The sequence below is a fragment of the Aythya marila genome (genome assembly GCF_965140915.1).
Source record: "Aythya marila genome assembly, chromosome: 4".
Taxonomy (NCBI): Eukaryota; Metazoa; Chordata; class Aves; order Anseriformes; family Anatidae; genus Aythya; species Aythya marila.
The window spans coordinates 30,220,169-30,240,277 of NC_139045.1; the positions used below are offsets into that span (position 1 = coordinate 30,220,169).

General features: G+C 34.4%; 1 protein-coding gene across 2 annotated transcripts in view; it reads right to left on the reverse strand.

Annotated features, from left to right (window-relative positions):
• GRIA2 (glutamate ionotropic receptor AMPA type subunit 2) overlaps nt 1-20,109 on the reverse strand; it is a gene marked incomplete at both ends in the record, with an annotated part of 89,069 nt that overhangs the window by 2,980 nt on the left and 65,980 nt on the right. For both annotated transcript variants that reach the window (XM_082759531.1, XM_082759530.1), the window contains 4 exons: nt 1-75; nt 14,636-14,834; nt 18,740-19,110; nt 19,614-19,820. The exon at nt 1-75 is cut by the window's left edge and continues 173 nt beyond it. In XM_082759531.1, coding sequence (XP_082615657.1) covers nt 1-75; nt 14,636-14,834; nt 18,740-19,110; nt 19,614-19,820 — 852 coding nt within the window. The remainder of the gene's footprint in view (nt 76-14,635; nt 14,835-18,739; nt 19,111-19,613; nt 19,821-20,109) is intronic.

The window sequence follows — 20,109 nt, forward strand, 5'->3', positions numbered from 1 at the left end:
AGTCCTCACAAACACAGATGGTTCTGCACTTTTCATATAGGTCCACATTTTATCAAACACTGCAATTTTAGATCTCTGTGGAGACAATATGAAGCCTAATTAACTAATCTTTACGTAGACAGTGGAAGCATACGTGGGAAAATAGGATTATGTCATTTTTAGGCAAGTTTATTTACCAAATGCTGAAACATTGCAGCAGCTAAATTCTCTTTTACTATTAGCATCATGCTGTCATTGTATATATGTATATATATTTCTTATACATAAAGTTTTGAAGCAAACAGTATTACTTCCATTTTATTAGAGGTGAGCCAGATTGAAAGATAAGAAATATATTCCAACTTCAGTAAAATATAAATCAGAAGCTCCCACTCAAACAAGATGATTATTTATTTATTTATTTATTCTTACTGTTTTTTTCAGCTCTCTGGAGCTATTTGTTATGCAATGAGAGGTGAGCTGAAATGTGTCAGTGGCACTACAAAACTTCAGATTGCTCCACAGAGGAAACTAACATTGCTGTGAAACCTGAAGGGAATGTTAATAGTGAGGCACCTGTTTCAACGTTGTTACTTGTAATACTGAAAATGCCTCACAAACTCAGCTTGGCAAGCCACATTTTTCTTTCAGAAAGACCATGATCTAAAGTACATTTCCCTCACTTTAACCAATTGGTAGTTATAACTATAATTGGCAGTTATAACTACCAAGTGATAGTTATTGCTTAACCTGAAAATAGGAGAAAAACAACATTTGCTATCTAGATGTCACCAAAAATGAAGTACTGTTATTAATGAAAAAGCAGATAGAAAGGGTATTTCAAGTTCTTTCAAATAGGTTAAACAGGTTATGGTCAGTAACAGTTATTAATCATGTAAATACTATATGAAGCCGGATTCCTCATATTGTCACATACTATACAATTCTAACGAAGAAGAAAGCATATGTATATATCATCTCCTCCCATTTAAGCTGAGCAGAAAACCTAAGTGTGCAAGAATTTCACATTCCACATTAGTCTGATCAAGATATCTGTAGAACTAACAGGGGAGTTGACAATCAACCCTAAATTACTTTCTTAAAGAGACAACCTAAATCCATTTATGAAGTAGACAATAAACTACTGTAAAATGTAATACTATATGGCCTGTAACTCAGCGATTATTATCTTTCTAATTTGCTATAGAAAACCAAAGACCATGTTTTGTAGTCATCCTGTAAGACTTTATTATTGTATGTGTAAATTCACCAAATTTCTACTATAATAAAATGTATGAGAAGCAATTCTCCAACAAAGATACGAAGAACACCTCAAACCAGCAATTCTACTATGAATCTATCTTTAATCACACCATTTAAAAATAAATGAATCAAGTATAAAGGCATCAGAAATGCCTTCACCATCTCCCAAAGCTTCACTGTTCTCATGAAGAACAAGAAGTATCATTTTCCTAGACTTACCCTTATTTTTCTGTCCAGAAATTTTGCCTAGGAAGATTCTGAGGCTCAGGTTTCTCTCTAGTCTCCATACGTCTGTTATTATTTAAAGTCCTGGTAGTGCTATGAGCCACTGAAGGTTTTCTAACATCAAAATATTCCAACTATTACCAACCAGAATCTACATGTCTATCAGCACAGCTGAAAGTTCTCTTGATCTGTTGATCAGATCTGTTGATCTACGCATACTCAGTATACCCATTAATATCAAAAGGGTTGGATATACTCAGCATGACTAGAATGATTGAGAAACATAACTGTGCTGAAGGCACAGTGGATTTCTTGTATTCTTAGAACATCTGTCATATTGTGTATGCATTGTTCTTGTTCCATCCAAGACGATACTAAAATTTATGATTCTAAAAACTAAGGAAATCCCTAAAACAAACAAAACAAACAAGCAAACAAACAAAAACAAACAAACAAACAAAAACAAACCATTGACTTTAACAAGCCAGTTCACAATGTAAACTATATCACTATGTACTATAAGTTAGCAGTAAAAAATCTAATTTTACACTTTTCTCTCCCTTACCTGACTTACCTGATACATAGCTGGATAGATGGATAGCGCCTCTCAGATAGTAAGTAGCATTCCACACCTGAGAATTCCATCTGAAGATCCATGTCAGTTAGGCTATTTAATGTCTGGGCAACCCCATCAACATTACCACTTTATAAAGAAACTGTAAACCCTAAATGCGTTTACAGCAAAGTTGGTGGCTTTCTATCATCTGTTCCCTGTATTCACTTCACTGAAAGCAAAGCTACAAGTGTTTGCCTCTGCATGGTACTCAATATTCTCCTTCCTTAACACACTCAGGCTTGGAATGAGAAGTCCATAACCTCATATGAAGGAGCTCAATCTTCCCTGAGTTTTCATTCCCTCCACGTACCCTCTAATTGAACACAGATACTCCATCCCTTTCCAATCACCGTTAACACTCATTTGGCAACACACATCCAACTTCCTACACAGGATTTACAACTACAAACTAAGCAAGGGACATCTAGCTTCCAACAGTGATATAAAAACGATTACAGTGATATTTAATGTTCATAACTTGCTCTATAAAGGGGGAAACTAAAAGCTAGACTAATTTAGAATTGTCTTAAAGGGTTCAGTTCAAACCAAAGCAGACAAAATGCTTCCAAGTACCTGTCACCACAACTTTCATTACAAGGCATTTAAATCCCATGTTGTAGAATAGAAAAGGTTATGGTGATATTTAAAACATTGTTTTCTTATTGAAATAACATTCAAATACTACATAAACAAATATACTTCATTTAAGTTAGGCTACTGTCATGAATGGCTTCTAAAATTGACTTAACTGCCTTTGCTTCCTTAACTATGTTGCCTCCTGGTTTATTAAAATGATCTTTCACAGATGTATATATGTATGTTATAGATGTCTAGCAAAGTCTATTCAGCTTTCATCATTCAGCCTCAACAAAATGCAGCACCCCATTTCCTACTGTCACTTGACTGAGATCTGATTGTATCAGGTAGATGGAAAGGATGAGGGGAGTCGCACTACAGACCGAGGGGCTGGTGCTGGACATCTGAATAGGAAAATGCATAAATAACAGATTTCTCAAATGGTCAAGTGCTAAGAAGAAACCTCCCACTAGATGGCTCACAGGTTCCTTGCCATATCATTGAAGGTAAAAATACCTGATCCAGCAACCACAGAAATAAAAATCAGTAATGAAAAACATCACCAGAGATACTAAATAAAACTCAGGATTTGCCATGACTGCAGTCTTCTGCAGCCATGGACACTGAAAAGAAACATTACAATGGAATTCACACAGCTGATAATCTTAATCCCTACCTAGTCCTTGAACTTGTCTTGATTTATTAAAAAAAAAAAAAAAAAAGAAAGAAAGAAAGAAAAAAAACAAAAACACCATGACATACAACTTAAGGAATACTTGACTTCTAAGGTTTTTGGTCTGATTGCTACACAGAATACTTAATAGCAAGACTTTGTTTTCAGCACTTTATTTCCTTCACAATTTTTTTCCTTTCCAGAAGCTGTATTTTATATGAAAAGGCAGAATTAAAGGATGTAGAAAAGGACAGCATTCAAGACCTTTGCCTAGCATTCCGTGCATACATATGCATGTATTCAAAAGGTCAACATTATCTGCTTGATAAACAAAAGTATGCATGCTTATCCTGTGCACATATCCCGATTCAAAAACATTTTGAAATAGTATCATGCTTATTTAAATTTGGCCCATGTTATAATTCCTATAAAATTTATCTTCATCTCTTTAAACTGCAGTTGGAAAAGCACACCATCATCAGTAACAGTGGACTACACAACATGGAAACTGAATTCTTGTGAATGTAGGGTGCCCTGTGTGCAAGTCAGGCTTTTATATTTTCTTATATACTTTTTTTTTTTTTTTTTTTTTTTTTTTTCTGGCATCAAAGAAAAAGGAAGAACAGCAATACTCCATTAAAAAACAAAGGCATGTAAACTCTCCCACCCCCACACTTTTTTACCATGCTATCCAAACAATGCAACCAGTGTAGATGACTTTATTATTTGACTACAAGAATATTGAAATAATATGCACTGTTCTTAATTAATGTGATTCGTTGCTATTACTACGTCTCTCCAGTGTATATATGAAATGTTAAAAGCTAATAGTACCTTTGTTATTACAATCATTACCAATATGTAAGCACACAACCCTAATATTCACAATGAACACTTTCTGCATTATTTACCATTTCTGTGAAAATACAAAATACCTAAGAAGTTACATGTTTTTTTTCTTATCATGTTACCTCTGCATGTCATGACTATGAAAATTACTATTATGAAGTACACATCCCATTTACATGTAAAATACATAAAACACCGCCTCCATTAGGAAACTCATTAGAAAATTAAGTTATGGAAAGCTTTATCAAGTTAATCGTGTATTTTGTGGGTCATCAGATATCTTTTCCAGTTTGTCATTCAAAGCCCTACTATTCTTAAAATGGGATGTTGTAATTAGCATGTCATTGACAGAAATAGCTTGTCAGACTACCAATGCTCTGCTAGGTGATGATCTTGTACTGCAAGAGCAAAACTTTAATTCTCAAATATGGTCTGTGTAAATATCCTGTTGACCTTCCACACTGAAGGACAGGAATCAATATTATCACTGACTACAACATGTAACAATAAATGAATCTTGCTAATTTAAAGAGAAAATCAATTCATACTCCCACAACCCCCCCCCCCCCCCCAAAAAAAAAGATAATAAAAAGTCAAAACTGTTTTTCAGCCTTTTTAATTAATATTACTAAGTATTTTAGAATGCATAACTATTTATACTGGGTGGCTACTGAGAGTAAATAAGAAAACAAATAGAATGAAGGTCTACATTTTGTAATATACTAATAATTTTATTCTTTATTGGTAAAATTAATGTGATCTTCTTTAGATGCAGTTTTACAAGCTTTCCAGTTTCCCTAAACTAATTGAGCTACTTAAAGTATCTTTAATACGTATACTCCTATTAAAAGAATTGCAAACCATTATAAGAATGTATTCCTCAAAAGCCTACTTATAATAATTTGTACCAAGAATCCACGTATGAGAAGACAACATATGAACATGGAAGACAAAGGCCTTATGTCATCATCATATTCATGTGATTTAAAGAATTAATTGTTCAAGGAGGCTTGTCTTACAAGGTATGTTAGTATTAAAGTTTCAAGAGCATTTAATTGCTGTTAAAATACTTGCTGAAAGGACTTCTCTGAGATTTTTTATTAAAGTAAATTCAGTTTCAGTGGAATCTAAATTCCTCCACATCATTCAACACTTTCATAAAGTCAAAGAAGACTATTTAAATTTCATTTCATTAAAAACTCAGATAAATGTCATGCAAACTAATTTCTATGATGACACCTAAATCAATGTGTTGTTCTTTGAAGTGTTGGTCACAGGGAAAATCTCCTGTCCACTCCAAGAGCTAAGCCTACAAGGACAGCCATCATACTGCAGCATACATTGCAGTATCTACTACTACAGCTTTCTTACATGACTGTATTACAATTGCAAATTTTAAGTAGGATCTTGATTTGAGTGGGGAAACTGGACAACATAAAGGAAACAGTACATAGTTTAAACTGCAGAAAAATCAAAAAGCATCAGATTTTCCAGCCTCACGAGTGAAAGCAGTTGGAGAAAGGAAAGTATCTGCCGTGTGGTGGGAAGACAAAGAAAGACAAAAAAAAATCTAGGTATAGAAACACGATCTAAATGCATAATTAAGTTATTTTTATGTAATGGAAGAATAATAAGTCATGCAAATGAGGGTACAGAAATCATCAAAATGAGTTAGATGCAAAACAAAAAACTTATTGCACCTATATGGGGGTGGTGGTGGTGGAAATAAGCTAAATTCCAAAATACAGAAGCACTTTCTTAAGAAATAGCAGATTTTGTAGTAAACTGCAGATGCCATTACGGAAGCCTAGAATCAAATATACTGTACTTCAGAAGAACGAAAAACCATTTAAAGCAACTACAGCTCTTTCAGTTTGAAGTACAGCATGCCATGCACAGTTTCAGATCACATTTCATAATGAAAACATTTGAAGATAGAAATAACCTGTATCTGTAAGAAAATAAATTGGGTTGATCAAAATGTATTAAGCCAGATAATGAGAAATTATTTATTTGTTACATATGAGTAGTGAAAAATTCTGAGTGCTTCGGTGATAGAAATGAAATTAAACTTTCCAATTCAAAAGCATGGTCCAGCACTTTGGGACCAATAAGAAAATCTGCAATAAAAAGAAAGCCTTTCACTTGTGTAAAAACAACACAAAAAGGAAGGTAAATCACCATCTATCAGCAAAATGATTACCAGCAAACAGTTTGATACAACTGGGGGAAAGTCATTTCCAGAACAGACAGGGAAATATTAGTGCCTTTGTGCAAAACATTGCTGAGATCTCAGCTGGCATACAACGTACAGTTCTGTTCACCCACATTCAGGAGCAGTTACTTTGAACTAAAATATACACACAGAAGAGTTATGAGATGAACAGGCAAATATCTGTCTTGCAAATCAAGAGTTGTTTTAGTTGATGGAACTGAAAGCTTAGAGGAAAGAAACAAAACAAAACAAAACAAAAAGAACAACAAAAAAACATACTTGCTCTGTACTAATGCATCAGGAAACTAAACACTAGGAAGAAAAAATATTTAAAATATATATATAATTAAATGAACTATTAATGTACTATAACATGACAGGATATAAAAACACTCACACTGGAAAATAAAAGAATGTTTCTAACCATCACAGGAGTAATATTATGAAATTATCTGCCCTTAGGAACAGCACAAGTGAAACAAACTTTAATATTTATTTTAATGAGTATATCAAGTTATAAAATAAATTACACACCACTGGAGAATCTTCAAACTGCACTGCTGTAAATTCATTGTACCCAGCAAAAAATTATCTTGTGCAGAGCACAGCCTGGTGAGAACATCTAAAAAAACTTGATGAAAACTTGAAAGAGAAGATCAAGGAGTGATATATTCCTTTCATCAGACACAATTTGTTCTTATCAACAGGAAAGGAAAATTATACTATACAAGAATGCATTTTCTTTGTAATAAATATTATGAAATAATAATTCAAAAATAAGCTGAGTAATATACAAAACAAAGTTTCTGAAGCACTACAGTATTTGGGTCAACAGGCTTGCTGAACTGGATGCAGCAGGATGTGGAGTAATGTGGACAAAGAAATAATTTTTCCTAGATAATAATATAGTAAGATGCAAGGAAGTGTTCATTAGTTCATTCTTTATTTTCAAGTGAGTTTCTGGAATGGCCTAAATTAATTCTTTTGTGTGTTGCACAGATTTAAGGACTCTGAAAACCAAGAAAACATAACTGAAAACGTCTAGAGGGTCTGTCTAGAGGGTAACCTCTTGAACCCTCTAGGCCTCAAAGAAAGTACAACCATTTTTTCACTAATATACTTTTGGATGTAAATGAAAGTCTGTCCATCATCTCAGTACTTCAGTGAAGGGCCTTTTTCTTCTGTCAAACCAATTAAAAACAAACCAATATTCTCTAATCGTATCTCCTTCAAGGACTCATGACATGTCAGTTCTATAGTCTCTGCCTTTTCGTGTAGAGATTACAGCTGATGACAGAAGTTACATATGATTTCACAACTGAGATTCTTTAGTCTCCATCACCTCTTGAACGCTTCTATGGAGCTAGTCAAAATTTAACAGTGTTCTGTGTAATTCTTCTGTATCTCAAACAATAAAAAAGGAAGTTGAAGTATGATTCATAATTGTTAACCTCTACTTTCACTTAAAAAAAAAAAGTCTTTTTATTTTCTCCCTGATTTTAGAGTTTTCTTGTGTATTTTTAGAAGCTTGAATAATATCTTGTCTAAAGACAGGTTGAGGTTCACAGACTGCCATATGCTTTTTGTCTTTTTTAATAACTTTTTGTAACACGATTATCAACTTCAAAAGTTAAAGAACTATTTCAAAGTACTCATAAATCTAGAAGCACTAGACTGTGTTGAAGATCTTCAGAAAAGACAAGAATACTAATCTTCAGGCCAATTTTCTTTGCCTCCCAAAAGACAACACTTTTTCACAAGAAATGACTCAGGGGAAGAATGTCAGCTCTTCTAATGTTTTCTTCTGGCCTTTCACTATGAAAAGGACTTCTTTATAAAACAGTATGGATTATTATACTTCCATCATTTTTTCCATGACTAACTTTCCATTCCAGAGCTCTTGCCTCCTGCTTACTCTGCTCAGTGAAAGCTAAGTAACAATTCTTTCTAATGGAGCAATTCTGCTTGCTTTTCATTTGACAGAGGAACAATTCTTAAGGGCTACCAAAACAGAACAAAACAGATTGGTCTGTCCATCTCACACTGTTGGTTTGAACATACATAAATATAAAAAGTTTTTAAATAAAACTATTGTAGGCAGAGAGAAAGTAAATTAGTCTCATACTGCTCTGCACATCACTTCTTCTTTTTGAGATGCCTTCTGACCTCACAGACTATTTCCAATTCATCCTTTAAAGTGATAAGAAGGTAGAATGACTGATTTCATTTTTTACCAGTTTTATACATATTTCTGATGAACGATGGGCAAGCAGCAAAAAGATGACTGAAGTTTAAAAGAAATTAGCTTTGTGCCATTTTTGTTTCCTTTTGGTATTCATTTTCAATAAGCTTCCAAGCACACAGAAATCATGGAAATGTTCTGCTGAACGTTAAGCTTGCATACTTACACAGCTGTACTTCGTTTCTTTCTTCCACTGCTGTAGTCCATAAAAATTCGGCATGAAACACTTAGGAAGTTAACACACACACACATTGCCTTAAAATTAATTTCTGCAGTGTTAGGTGTGCAGCAGTCTGTCTTCTTGGGTTAGTGACTTTTTTCCCCTTTCAAAGTTCTATCATGTATCTTGGTTAATACAGACATGAACTGCCTTTACAGCAGCTGCTCAGAAATCACTGAAGGTAAAAATACTTGGTGATTGTAGATAATGTCAATAGTACATACCGGAGAGATGAAATTCCACTGACCCACCATTTTGCGCTCCATCAAGTAGTATCTTCTGTCTGACAACTGTAGAGATGATGCAAGTGTACACAACCAACTGAAACGATCCTTGTATCTTTCAAGCCATGCTTTGCAGTCCTGTTCATGTAACCATTACAATCCACATCTGATTTGAGAAAAACATGTACTTCTGGAAAAGCACAGCCACACACAATTTCTTCAATGTTTTGCCCGTTACTTCAGGCTGTAAACCCAGGAGAAAATGCAACCACAATGAACTACAGATCTTTATTTAGGTTTTCAGTTGCACTAAGAACTCTAAAAGTACTATTTGCAAGACAGAGCCACTAGTAAATAGCAGAAGTGACAAATATCCCTCCTCAGTAAAAGAACTCTGAAGACTTGGATTGCACTTGCAGTCCTGCTAGTAGCAACTGTTCTAGCATTTACAAATATAGAGAGAGTTAAGAGACCTAACTCTCAGATCTCTAACTGATCTGCCATTGAAGAAAATTTGTGCCTATAACATTATTATTATGAAGTAATATTTTCCTGCTGATTTTTACTCTCATTACCACCCACCCCCACACATCCATTTTTTTTTTCCCCCCTCCTTTTAATACTCTTAAAACCATTACTTCTGTGTGGTATTTTCTACACAGGATATACAAAGCTTCTGTTTCTTGTCTTAAAGCAGCAGCAAGAACACTGGACTACAATTCCTGTTCATCCTTTTTTCTCAGTTATGATTCTTGATTCAGTGCCAACTGACGCTCTCCAACTAGTGTATGGTCATTACCTGTAAAGTTAGTCAGTAAGTACCTCAAAAAACATAAAGTGTCAAGGCAATGCAAATGTCTTTGGTCATGAGTGCCAAGGCTATTATCTCTGAGTCAAGTGATATGGACTAGCTTATATGCATACTACCATACTGTCTGTAGGTTGTGGTGACCCACTATTTCCTCCAACCGGGATTTTCTAACCTACACCTGGATTACTCTGTTCACCCCACATTGTAGCCGCTGGTGCCAGACATGTCCACTGCAGACATGAACCAACATGTATTTAATATAGGTGACTAGAATCCTGACACAAAAAAGCTAATGTGACAACCCTGACTTGCCCAGGCTAATGTAACATCTCAAAAAGTTAATGTTATTTAAGCATTCACAGAAGCTGAACAAAGATTTGAACTCAACTGTTTCACTTACATATATTATATATATACATATACATATATGAATATATACATATATGAATACATGAATATATGCATATATTCAGTTATTCAAAACAGGAGTTTTCAGCTAAGTTTAAACATTTAGATTATTGCCAAGAACTGCTGTTTGGAAAATAAGAAAAAAAAAATATCCTTGTGGTGAATTATTCCATCTTAAAAACAGCAGGTAACACAAATGAAGCCCTTTACTCTTCAGAAATACCTTCTTCACAGAGAAGAACAGAAAAATACCATGGTCTAGAACAATAACTTCCACCAAATCAGAATTGGATGAAATAAATTCATTTTCTTTTTCTCTCTGTAGGAAGAAGTCATGACGGAGGAATAGGGAAGAACAATCACTAAATGCCCGCAACACATTTTAAAGAAGACAGAATATTGTTTGGATTCATCTAACATCAAATACTTCTCCAACAAATCACTCATGATTCATTCAGAAAATAAAAATGCTTGCCAATGAAACTCTGAAAGTCAGAACAACAAATGTATTCATAGATATTCATAGATATTGTAATCATTCTGTAGATATTCCAGGAAAAAAAAAAAAGTTGAAGACAATGTCGGCAATTATTTCTTCTTTTCTTTTAGCAGCTGCTGAATTTCACCTTACACAGCTGACAACAGGTAGCAGATAGCAGGCTACTGCTATCCAGTAACAGATCTTTCTTTCTCATTTCTGGCGTACTTCACACTACTTATCTAACCCACCTGCTGCAAGGCATATATGCACACTGTCTTTAGCTGCTCACAAAATTGAGCTGAGGTGCTGCCCTGTGTGATATTCAAGTTTTTATCTTTCCGTAAAATTTGTCTATGAACATGGAAAGCAACCCAAAAACAGTGTGTTTTTTCTGTACTGCTTCACATCCATGGGTACTGGATTCTGTCCAATCTTCTTCATCAAAAACTGAAAATCTCTGAAGAGAGTCAGAGTGAATTAAAATGAACAACTCCTGTGTAGTAAGCATCTCTGCATAGCTCATGTAACCTCCTTTATATTTGAGTTAACTTGAATTTAAAGTCAACATATAGTTACATGTTGTTCCATCTGCAAGTATTTGTAACAATTTTGGGTGCACAAAAACCAAAGTCAAATGCATAACCTTCAGAAAACTGAGCAAGCAATTTTAAAGAATGTTTTCTTCTCCATTCAGTATTTTAAATTGTTCTTGTTAAGCAAATCATTAAAACACGTAAGTAATTCACATTAAGAAAACTATAACATTCAAAGGTATCAATGGTTAAATGCTTTTTCTACAGTAATAGCTTCATCATTAACCATTATAACTATTTTCCTCATCAGCTCACGTATTTCAGTGGGACTCCAGCATGTCAGAGACACCCTGATACAGAAAAAAATAACAAAACACCACTACCACCACCAACAAAACCCACTATGGCCTCACATTCACATAAAGTAACTCTTGTGCCTGCATTTACTGACTCAAAATTCTTTAAGCTAGAAATCAGGCATAGATGTTTATTTGTTCTCCAAAATGACACTTAGTTCACAATAAAGATTAAACTTACTAAACAGCAAACCCTGATGAGGAAAGCATTATAAGGCAGTGCTAGGCACACTGACACTCTCTTCTCTTTGTTTTCTTACTTTCTCATCGATAGTAGTGCTAGTAAGGTGTCACCTCTTCAGCTCTGTTCTTAAGAGACGACAATAATAACCAATCTTCTTTCTCCCTGCCCTTATATATATATCACCACATGCAACATCATCTTGCCAACCTATTGGTCCCACTGGCTGAAAAAGAAAGTGGTTTAATGCTAGCAAGAATCAAATAAAAGGTGGTACCTTTTTAATGTTTTCTTATGGTACCACAAAAGAATCAGAAGCGTTTTCTCCTGCTCTCAGACTGAAAAGCAGATCATATTGTTGAAGAGCCAGAAACCTAAGTTCTTCCTTGAATACAAAGTACCAGACAATTAATCTTCCTCATCTTGATTCTGTCTTTCTTCTTCCCAAATCTACCTTTACCAAAACAGCTCAGTTGTCTGGCATTAAACGTGCTTCTTCAAAACCTCTCAAGTTTTGAATGTGCTGTTTACTTTAGCATTAAACTACATAATCCATGAACTTCTCTACTTACCCAGTTGCCCAATGGAAGGATCTCATGTTCACTTGTGTGAATTAGTGTCATAAAACATGTTTTTGCAAGGCAAGGCAAATTCTATTTACTGTTCTTACAGTATACAATAACCCTTACTTTTATGCTGAGAAATGAGGTCTCTATTAGTGATGATTTAAATACAATACACATTCCACCGAAAACAATCTTGAAAATAATATCAACTCTTGAAGAGAAAGCAGACTAACTGGAGAAACAAAACAAACAAACATTTAATTCGTGACAGACAGTCCATTTAGCTTGGTGCTAGAAAAATGCTCATTTCCAGCTGTTCAAAGAATTTGAGTCCTAATTTCAGGTCACATCCACTCCAATCTATTTACTGCAGAGAAATACTGTGAGAGAAATTTTAATCTTGCCTGTGCTAGAGACTGCTTTCACATCGCCTTTAGCAGACAGTTTGATTCTTGAAACCTGAGTTTCAGGTCTCCTAGAAAGAATTTATGACAAATGTTATTTCTTGAAAAATAACTGTGCAAGCTTAAGTAATTTAGAGCAAACAGTAGATAGAACCATTGGGCTAAGCAGTGGCATTACACATAGTGCATCGACTTGTTTGTGATAGAAATTGCTGAGAAGGAATTTCCAGAGGTCATTATAACCTTGTTTGTGCAGAGCAAAAGCTAACTGAACAAAAGGTGAAGAACACGTCCTCACAAAGCCTTCACTTATTTTTACAAAGGTAAGTTTTTTATGCTCAGGTAACCACTGGAAACACTATTTGTGTTAAAGTGTAATTAGGAAGATGCACATGAGTTTAAACCTTCTAATTCTTCTAAGTAACCATCACAGATAGCATCTCAACCAACATTAACAAATTAGTAGAACAAAAACTACGTACCACTCTATACACATTTTTCTTTAAAACAAGAACAATAAAAAAAGCCTGAAACTCTCTAAAGAGAAACTAATCAAAGTAACTGATCTACCTTTAATTCACATTCAGTCCCCAGTATAGCCACAATCTAAAAACTTTATGCTCTCAAAAACAGAAAAACATTTGTGTGCTTCTCAACACTTAGCACCAAAACCCAAACTTCATTTTTACTAGCTTACACACCCGACATTAGTTTCAGTTCAGAACAGCAGAAATGCAATCAGCACCATGTCTTCTTACAGGACTCACTAAAATCAGAAAAAAATGCTTTTCTACAGTTGAAACAAGTACGGTTCCTATTTGTTATGCTACCAGTTAAGTAAGTGTCACAAAGCCTAGTGAAAACCACAATCCAACAGTTACTACTCTATACAGTACACAAGAAAAAAAATGCGAGAAACTATTTCACTTTGCTTCCATGGCAAACTCTATTTGAAATGTAAATATAGTATTTCCACCTGTTTTAAAATACATGTTGTTTAAGCCTAACACTCTTACCATCCACAGAAAAATTAATTAAAAAACAACAACAACAAAAAACAAGTTCTTCATACTTGTAGCACTTCAGACCCACTTCCATTTTAGAGTGCACAGACACTGCAAATAAGTCACAGTGCTTTTCTCAGCAGCCTTAAGTGCCTGCTCTGATGGATTTCACCATGGTAGCTGGTATCTTAAGGGCAGCTTGAAACTCACACATTGGCAGTCTTAAATTTTAAAAACTGAAACACACTGATGTAGAAGGTAAGGACTGACAGACTTCCAACACATAACTGTAATGCAAATACAATAACTGTTTTCAAAAGCAGGAATGGATTTACCACAGCTGCCAACAGGATTGTAACCCATTCCCCATCAGTAAGTTTGAAGAATCATGTGAAATACTAAAGCATGATTGTGCACCTTCCCATGTTCCTATATACTGCACGACTATCTAAAATATAGCACAACTATCAGTCTTGTTTAAAATTGTTAACTACTGTCTTACAGCCTAGATGAATGATGTCAACTCCCTTCTATGATCAGATCTTGTTTTTTTTCTTTACAGTGGAATATTTTTTAGGTAATTCCTTGCAGTCATTGTTACTTTGCATTGTTTATAACATGGCCCTTATATTTATATATAGATAATAAAATGCTATTGTAATGAGTAAACTAAAACACATACATCTGCAAGTTAGGCTGCACATATCACATTTTTATAGCAACCTTTTAATAAAGCCCAGGGAGAAAACATTTAAAGAGTGGAGACCTAGTTACGACAAAACAGAAATCTAAAAAGTAGAAATTCTTACCCTAAAAAACTCTTTAGTGGAGCCAGAATCTAATGTTCCATAAGCAATTTCAGTTTGCTTGGAAAGATCCTCTGCACTTTCAATGGGTGACACCATCCTCTCAACCGTCAGGAAGGCAGCTAAGTTAGCCGTGTAGGATGAGATTATGATGAGGGTAAAGAACCACCACACACCTCCAACAATGCGCCCAGACAGGGATCTAATAACAAGTATGAAATGGATTTGTAAGGTGAAATGAAAGTCCTAAAAAGGAACACATGTTATCAGTTTTATGCAAATGATGCATTATACTATAGGGAGGCATTTCAAGCTATCTTATAGTGCAGATCTGCATACTAATCAGATGGGAAATCAATGCATACTCCATCCACTACATCTGGATTTTTGCAGAAATCAGGACTCCAGCATTTACTTTAGGGAGAATTTAGTGATCCAGTTCTTCAGTGTCCTGAACACTCTGAAATTAAACCGCTCATCTCAGTGTGCTATATTAACACATTAGCTTGTTATTCTCGCTAATGTGAATTTATGTGACACGAAGAGAATAATACAAAAATAGTGAAACAGAGCTTTCAGATAAATCATTATGTACTTAAAAATTTAGTCTCTTTAGCTTTCTTGTTTTCATAAGACATTCAGACAAAGACTGATTTTCACAAAACAATGTCTTATGGTGCTGTGGACAACCTATACTAAGAAATAAATAGCATTATTTGCAATAAAAACTGGCCCAGGGAATATCCATAAACTAAAAAGTGCACACGACTTTTGAAATATACAAGCATTTAACAAACTGACGACTGGACATGAAACAAGCAAACTGATAATAAAGAAAAATGGTAAAGAAAGTATATTTTTATATAATATGATGTTTCTAACTGCAGCAGGTGGGCTCTTATGGATCTTTGTTTTGCATCTCCTGCTCAAGAAGAAAGAAGAGAAGAGAACTCAAGAAAATATATAAAACAGTATATAACTAGAGAAATTCACTGATTGTCAATACTGGAAAGCTGATAGAATTATTGATACTGCCATCTTTGTCAAACTTACCATTTTTGAATCATCTTTTAAAGTTTGAATTACTCACTACTTTGATTCCAAACAAGACATTATAGGAAGGAGTACATAATCTTTGAAGAGGTACTTAAGTATTTGGCAGAAATGTACATGTAGTTAAAAGTCTAGCATTGCAGTAGCTTAGGTATGTACTGATGTGTCTCCTCTACCTATCAAGTAAACAAATCAAAAATCATTTACCCAGCTTACAGTATTGTGAATGAGATGTCAGAGTTCTTCTGATACTATACATACAACAAGATATAGAGGATAGGTCTAATTATCTATATGCATTTCAAAAGTATGCTTTAACTTTAAACACAGTAGTCGTGTGAAGCTGATTTATTGAACTGGGAACAAAAGTAAATGGAACCAATTCTGGACAAGTCATTTTCACTAACTGTCATTGTAAAATATTTCTGTGGTAATTCAGACATGAAAAGATCTATTCCATGTTGCTGACTCAGTAAGTCACTCCACTACATGAAAATCAAGTTAGATGTGGGTCCAGCATATGTTATTAAAAAAGGACTACAGAAAAGACATTTCAAGTGCTTTCTAGATTGTAATGTGTTCTGTAAATGTTTTCTGTCACCTTTGGAAAAAAAAAAAATCATTTTGACATGCATGTAAACTGAAAATATAAATTCTACAATTCAAAGACTGAATTATATGATAAATATACATTTGCAAGGTAAAATCTATGATTGTGCATTTAATAGCTGCTAATTTTATGGTACTTTTTATTGTATTGATATCTACTATAAATGATAATTCATCATCTTCAAAAACCCATGATCTGTAATCAAACAAAACTGCTACTGACCTTGTAAAGCAAGAATAAGCTCAATAGCAATCTAGATATTATGCTCCCACATAACATTTTTAAGTAAATTTTTTTGTGGTGCCTTTAGTATTCAGAAATTTCTGATAAGGTCTGTCCCAGTTAAATAAACCATTTCTTTTTTGGTGTGTATTTTGAAAAAAAATACAAAGTTGTACAATTATACGCTAGCATGAACCCACACTTGTATAAGTACCTCATACATCAGATAATTAAATACTAAACTAAATTTTTCATGCATAATTACCTTGATTTGTTCACCATGTTTTGCACTTAGAAAGGTATTATGTATTAGTACTGAGAGCACAATCCCATATAAAAATATCAGGAAAACTTTGCTGTATATTACCATTGTCTCCTCTGTGCTATCCATAATGGCAACGTTGGGATTTTTTTTTGCAGACCAGTTTCCAGATGGTCCTGTCCTACTCAGCATCACTTCTATTTCAGAGTCAGGAAGCCCTAGCTTCTTGGTAGTTCTACAATTCTTACACCCTTATTAGGGAAATGATAGAACTACAAATATTTTGCTAATGTTTGAAGAGATTCCTAACCACATTTACTGAAATTCATTTGCAAAGAGTTCAGATTCCCTAGGGAGAGTTTTGGTGCAAGAACAAAAATAACTAAGGTGTTTGCATCCCTTTTATATTTTCATAATAAACTGAGATAATATACAAACTAAATGCTTTCCTCAAAATGTGTTTGTAATGAAATAAAGTGTTGTTAAACACTTCACTGACAATAAATCTGCCACTTGAATCTCCAAAATAATTTCAGTTTCATGCACCTTTTATGATGGTCATTTACTATCATTATCCTTGCAACACCTTTTAAATGTTATCAAACAATGCACAACAACTGTCATGCTTTAATAGTCAGTAAAATGAAAAAAAAAATTTGTAATTCAACTATGGCCTTGCTTCAATAAAAATAATTTTGCAGCTAATAGAGGACTTTGCAGACAACTAAACTTGTAAAGTATATAATCAATACAAAAACCCAAAGGACTGAAATTAATACAGTTTCTCATGACCTGAAACAATTTGATCTCTCTTCACCCTCTAATTTCTTGCATACAGTTCTTAATGTATTACGTGTCAAAGCTATCACATCTTTCACCATAACCACAGCCATCTTTCACTGTGTAAGTTACATAGAATCGCTGAAGTTCTCTCACACAGTAAGTGCTCTGCTATGTCTGCAGCAGCACATCTTGAAAATCTGTCATTGCCTTTCAGGATACAAGACTTGGATACAAGATGCTCCTTCCATCTGATTTATTTGCACAACAGCCACAAGACTCTGGAAATTGAACTATGTCCTGTCTTACTTTAGGACATTGAGAAGAAAGTTAACTTGCTTGGTACAGTTAGGAAGGTCTTTTGATTTTATTTCCTTAAATTCAGTTGCCCTATTTCACTTCTTACTACAGTTCCTTCAAGCAGCAAGTAGTTATTTATCTACCTACTTATCACTTTGCTGAATCAAGGCTAGAACCATTTGCGCACAAGGGAAATAGAATATTTAATGAGCTGCAAAGGAATTAACTTAAGTGCTTCAGAGTTGTCCCTAATAAGGTAGGTTAAAATCCATGAGGAATTAAGCATTTATAAACTGGAGCTTCAAATTCATTTTAGCAACTTCCTTTGTGACTTATATAAAACTAGGCCATAGAAAAACAGCAACATTTTGCAACTATTCACAATGAATTAGAGTCATCACGTGACTTCTATTTCAGTTCAAGACTTTCCTATAGAAAAAACAGTGGATTAATTAGTATGTTATGATGAGTTTTAGTGGTAAAGTGATGCCTGTGTAGTTCATGGCTAGTACATTACCCTTTTTTCCCATTACAGTTGCTGTGAACCAAATGCAATGTCAACTGTAAAATGGGAATATGCAGCAAAAACACGGTACCCCTCCAAGACGGCATGGAATGATTTGAACCTTATGCATTTTACAGTCTCTACATGGTGTATACAACTTCACTTGGCAAATACATGATCGACATTAAGACAGTATCGATCAAACACATTACCTTTTGTCAGAGAGAACTGTCTTTATTTCAAGGACTTTTGTGATTTTAGTATGGAAGAAATAAATTATAGCAATGATTTCTTTCCGAGTGAAAATATATGCACCATGAACCTCCTCTGGCTGAGACCAAAAACGCACAAAGTTGAAATGGGCGAGTAACCAACCTTGGCGAAATATCGCATCCTTGCTGCATAAAGGCACCCAGGGAAAACCAGAGACTATTAAATATCCCAAATTCATTAGTTGATTCATTAGTTTGCGTTTCTCTTCCATCTTCAAATTCCTCAGTGTGCCATTCGTATGGGCTAAATCTGCTGACCAGGAATAAAACTACACTGACCCCAATGTAGGCAAAAACAATGCACATCCAGATTTCATACGCTAATGGATCAAGAAACGAAAACACTCCTGGCTTGGATTTCTGAGGCTTCTTGATCATTATGGATATCCCCAGACTCATAAACGGCTTTGAGAAGTCAATCACCTCTTCTCTCACCAATGTTATAGTTAATGGAGCGATTGCAATATCGGCTTTCTGTAAAGGAAAAAAAAAAAAAGCAAATAATAGATAATATAATAGATCATATAACGATCAGAGCAAAGAACAGTTTAGTTTGTATTGCATTTCATAAATGCAAAACAGGACAGAAGACACAGTAGCAACATCCTTTTCATTAAAAATGTCCAATGGAGAATTTCAGAAATTTTTAGTTGAAACTCTTCTTACTGAAATACACATGGTTGACATATTCCAAGCTTCCTTATTTACACATGCCTTTATATGACATTTAAAAGTGTTAGTAAAATCCATTGCCTGGCCAGGAGGATGAAATATGCACTCATTTCCCTTCCAACTTCATTTGCATGTAAAATCTAAATCCATGCCTTACATTTAACATTTTTTGATACCAAGACAAGCTTTTAATTCTCCATCATAGGAATTACATATTTTTCAACTACTCTGTAGAGAAAACTAACCCAAATCCCATATTCATCCATCAGTAATTTAAATGGCTTTATTATAAAAGATGTTCTTACCCCATAAACAAGTTCTCCAACCATCCCATTCCATATTTTTGTGTCTGCATCCCTGGCCCCATACTTGCCATCCCCAACAATTGTGAGCTTATACTTGAATCCACAATGTTTGGCAATTTCTGTAGCTAGGTCCACACAATAGCCCTCATATCGATCATTTCCTTCAAGCATTTCATGATTTTTCTTCATCATAACATATGGGGACTCCTGCACAGAAATATCTTGCTTTAGCTACTTTGTAAAGAGACAGATGCATTAGTTGTACATTTCACAGATTAATAAATTTCCTTTTAGATATAATAAAAAAGACAAGATAGCATCTGACTCATACGTGCTACATATGATTATATCAGCTGTTAATTATTAATGTAACATGTCCTGTAAAACATTTAAAAGCTACATTGTCCGCAGTCATATACAAATAACAGTACTTACAGGCATAGTGATTCCCAGCAGTATGTTAATAATGGTCATGAATGTTAACAGGAGTTATGCA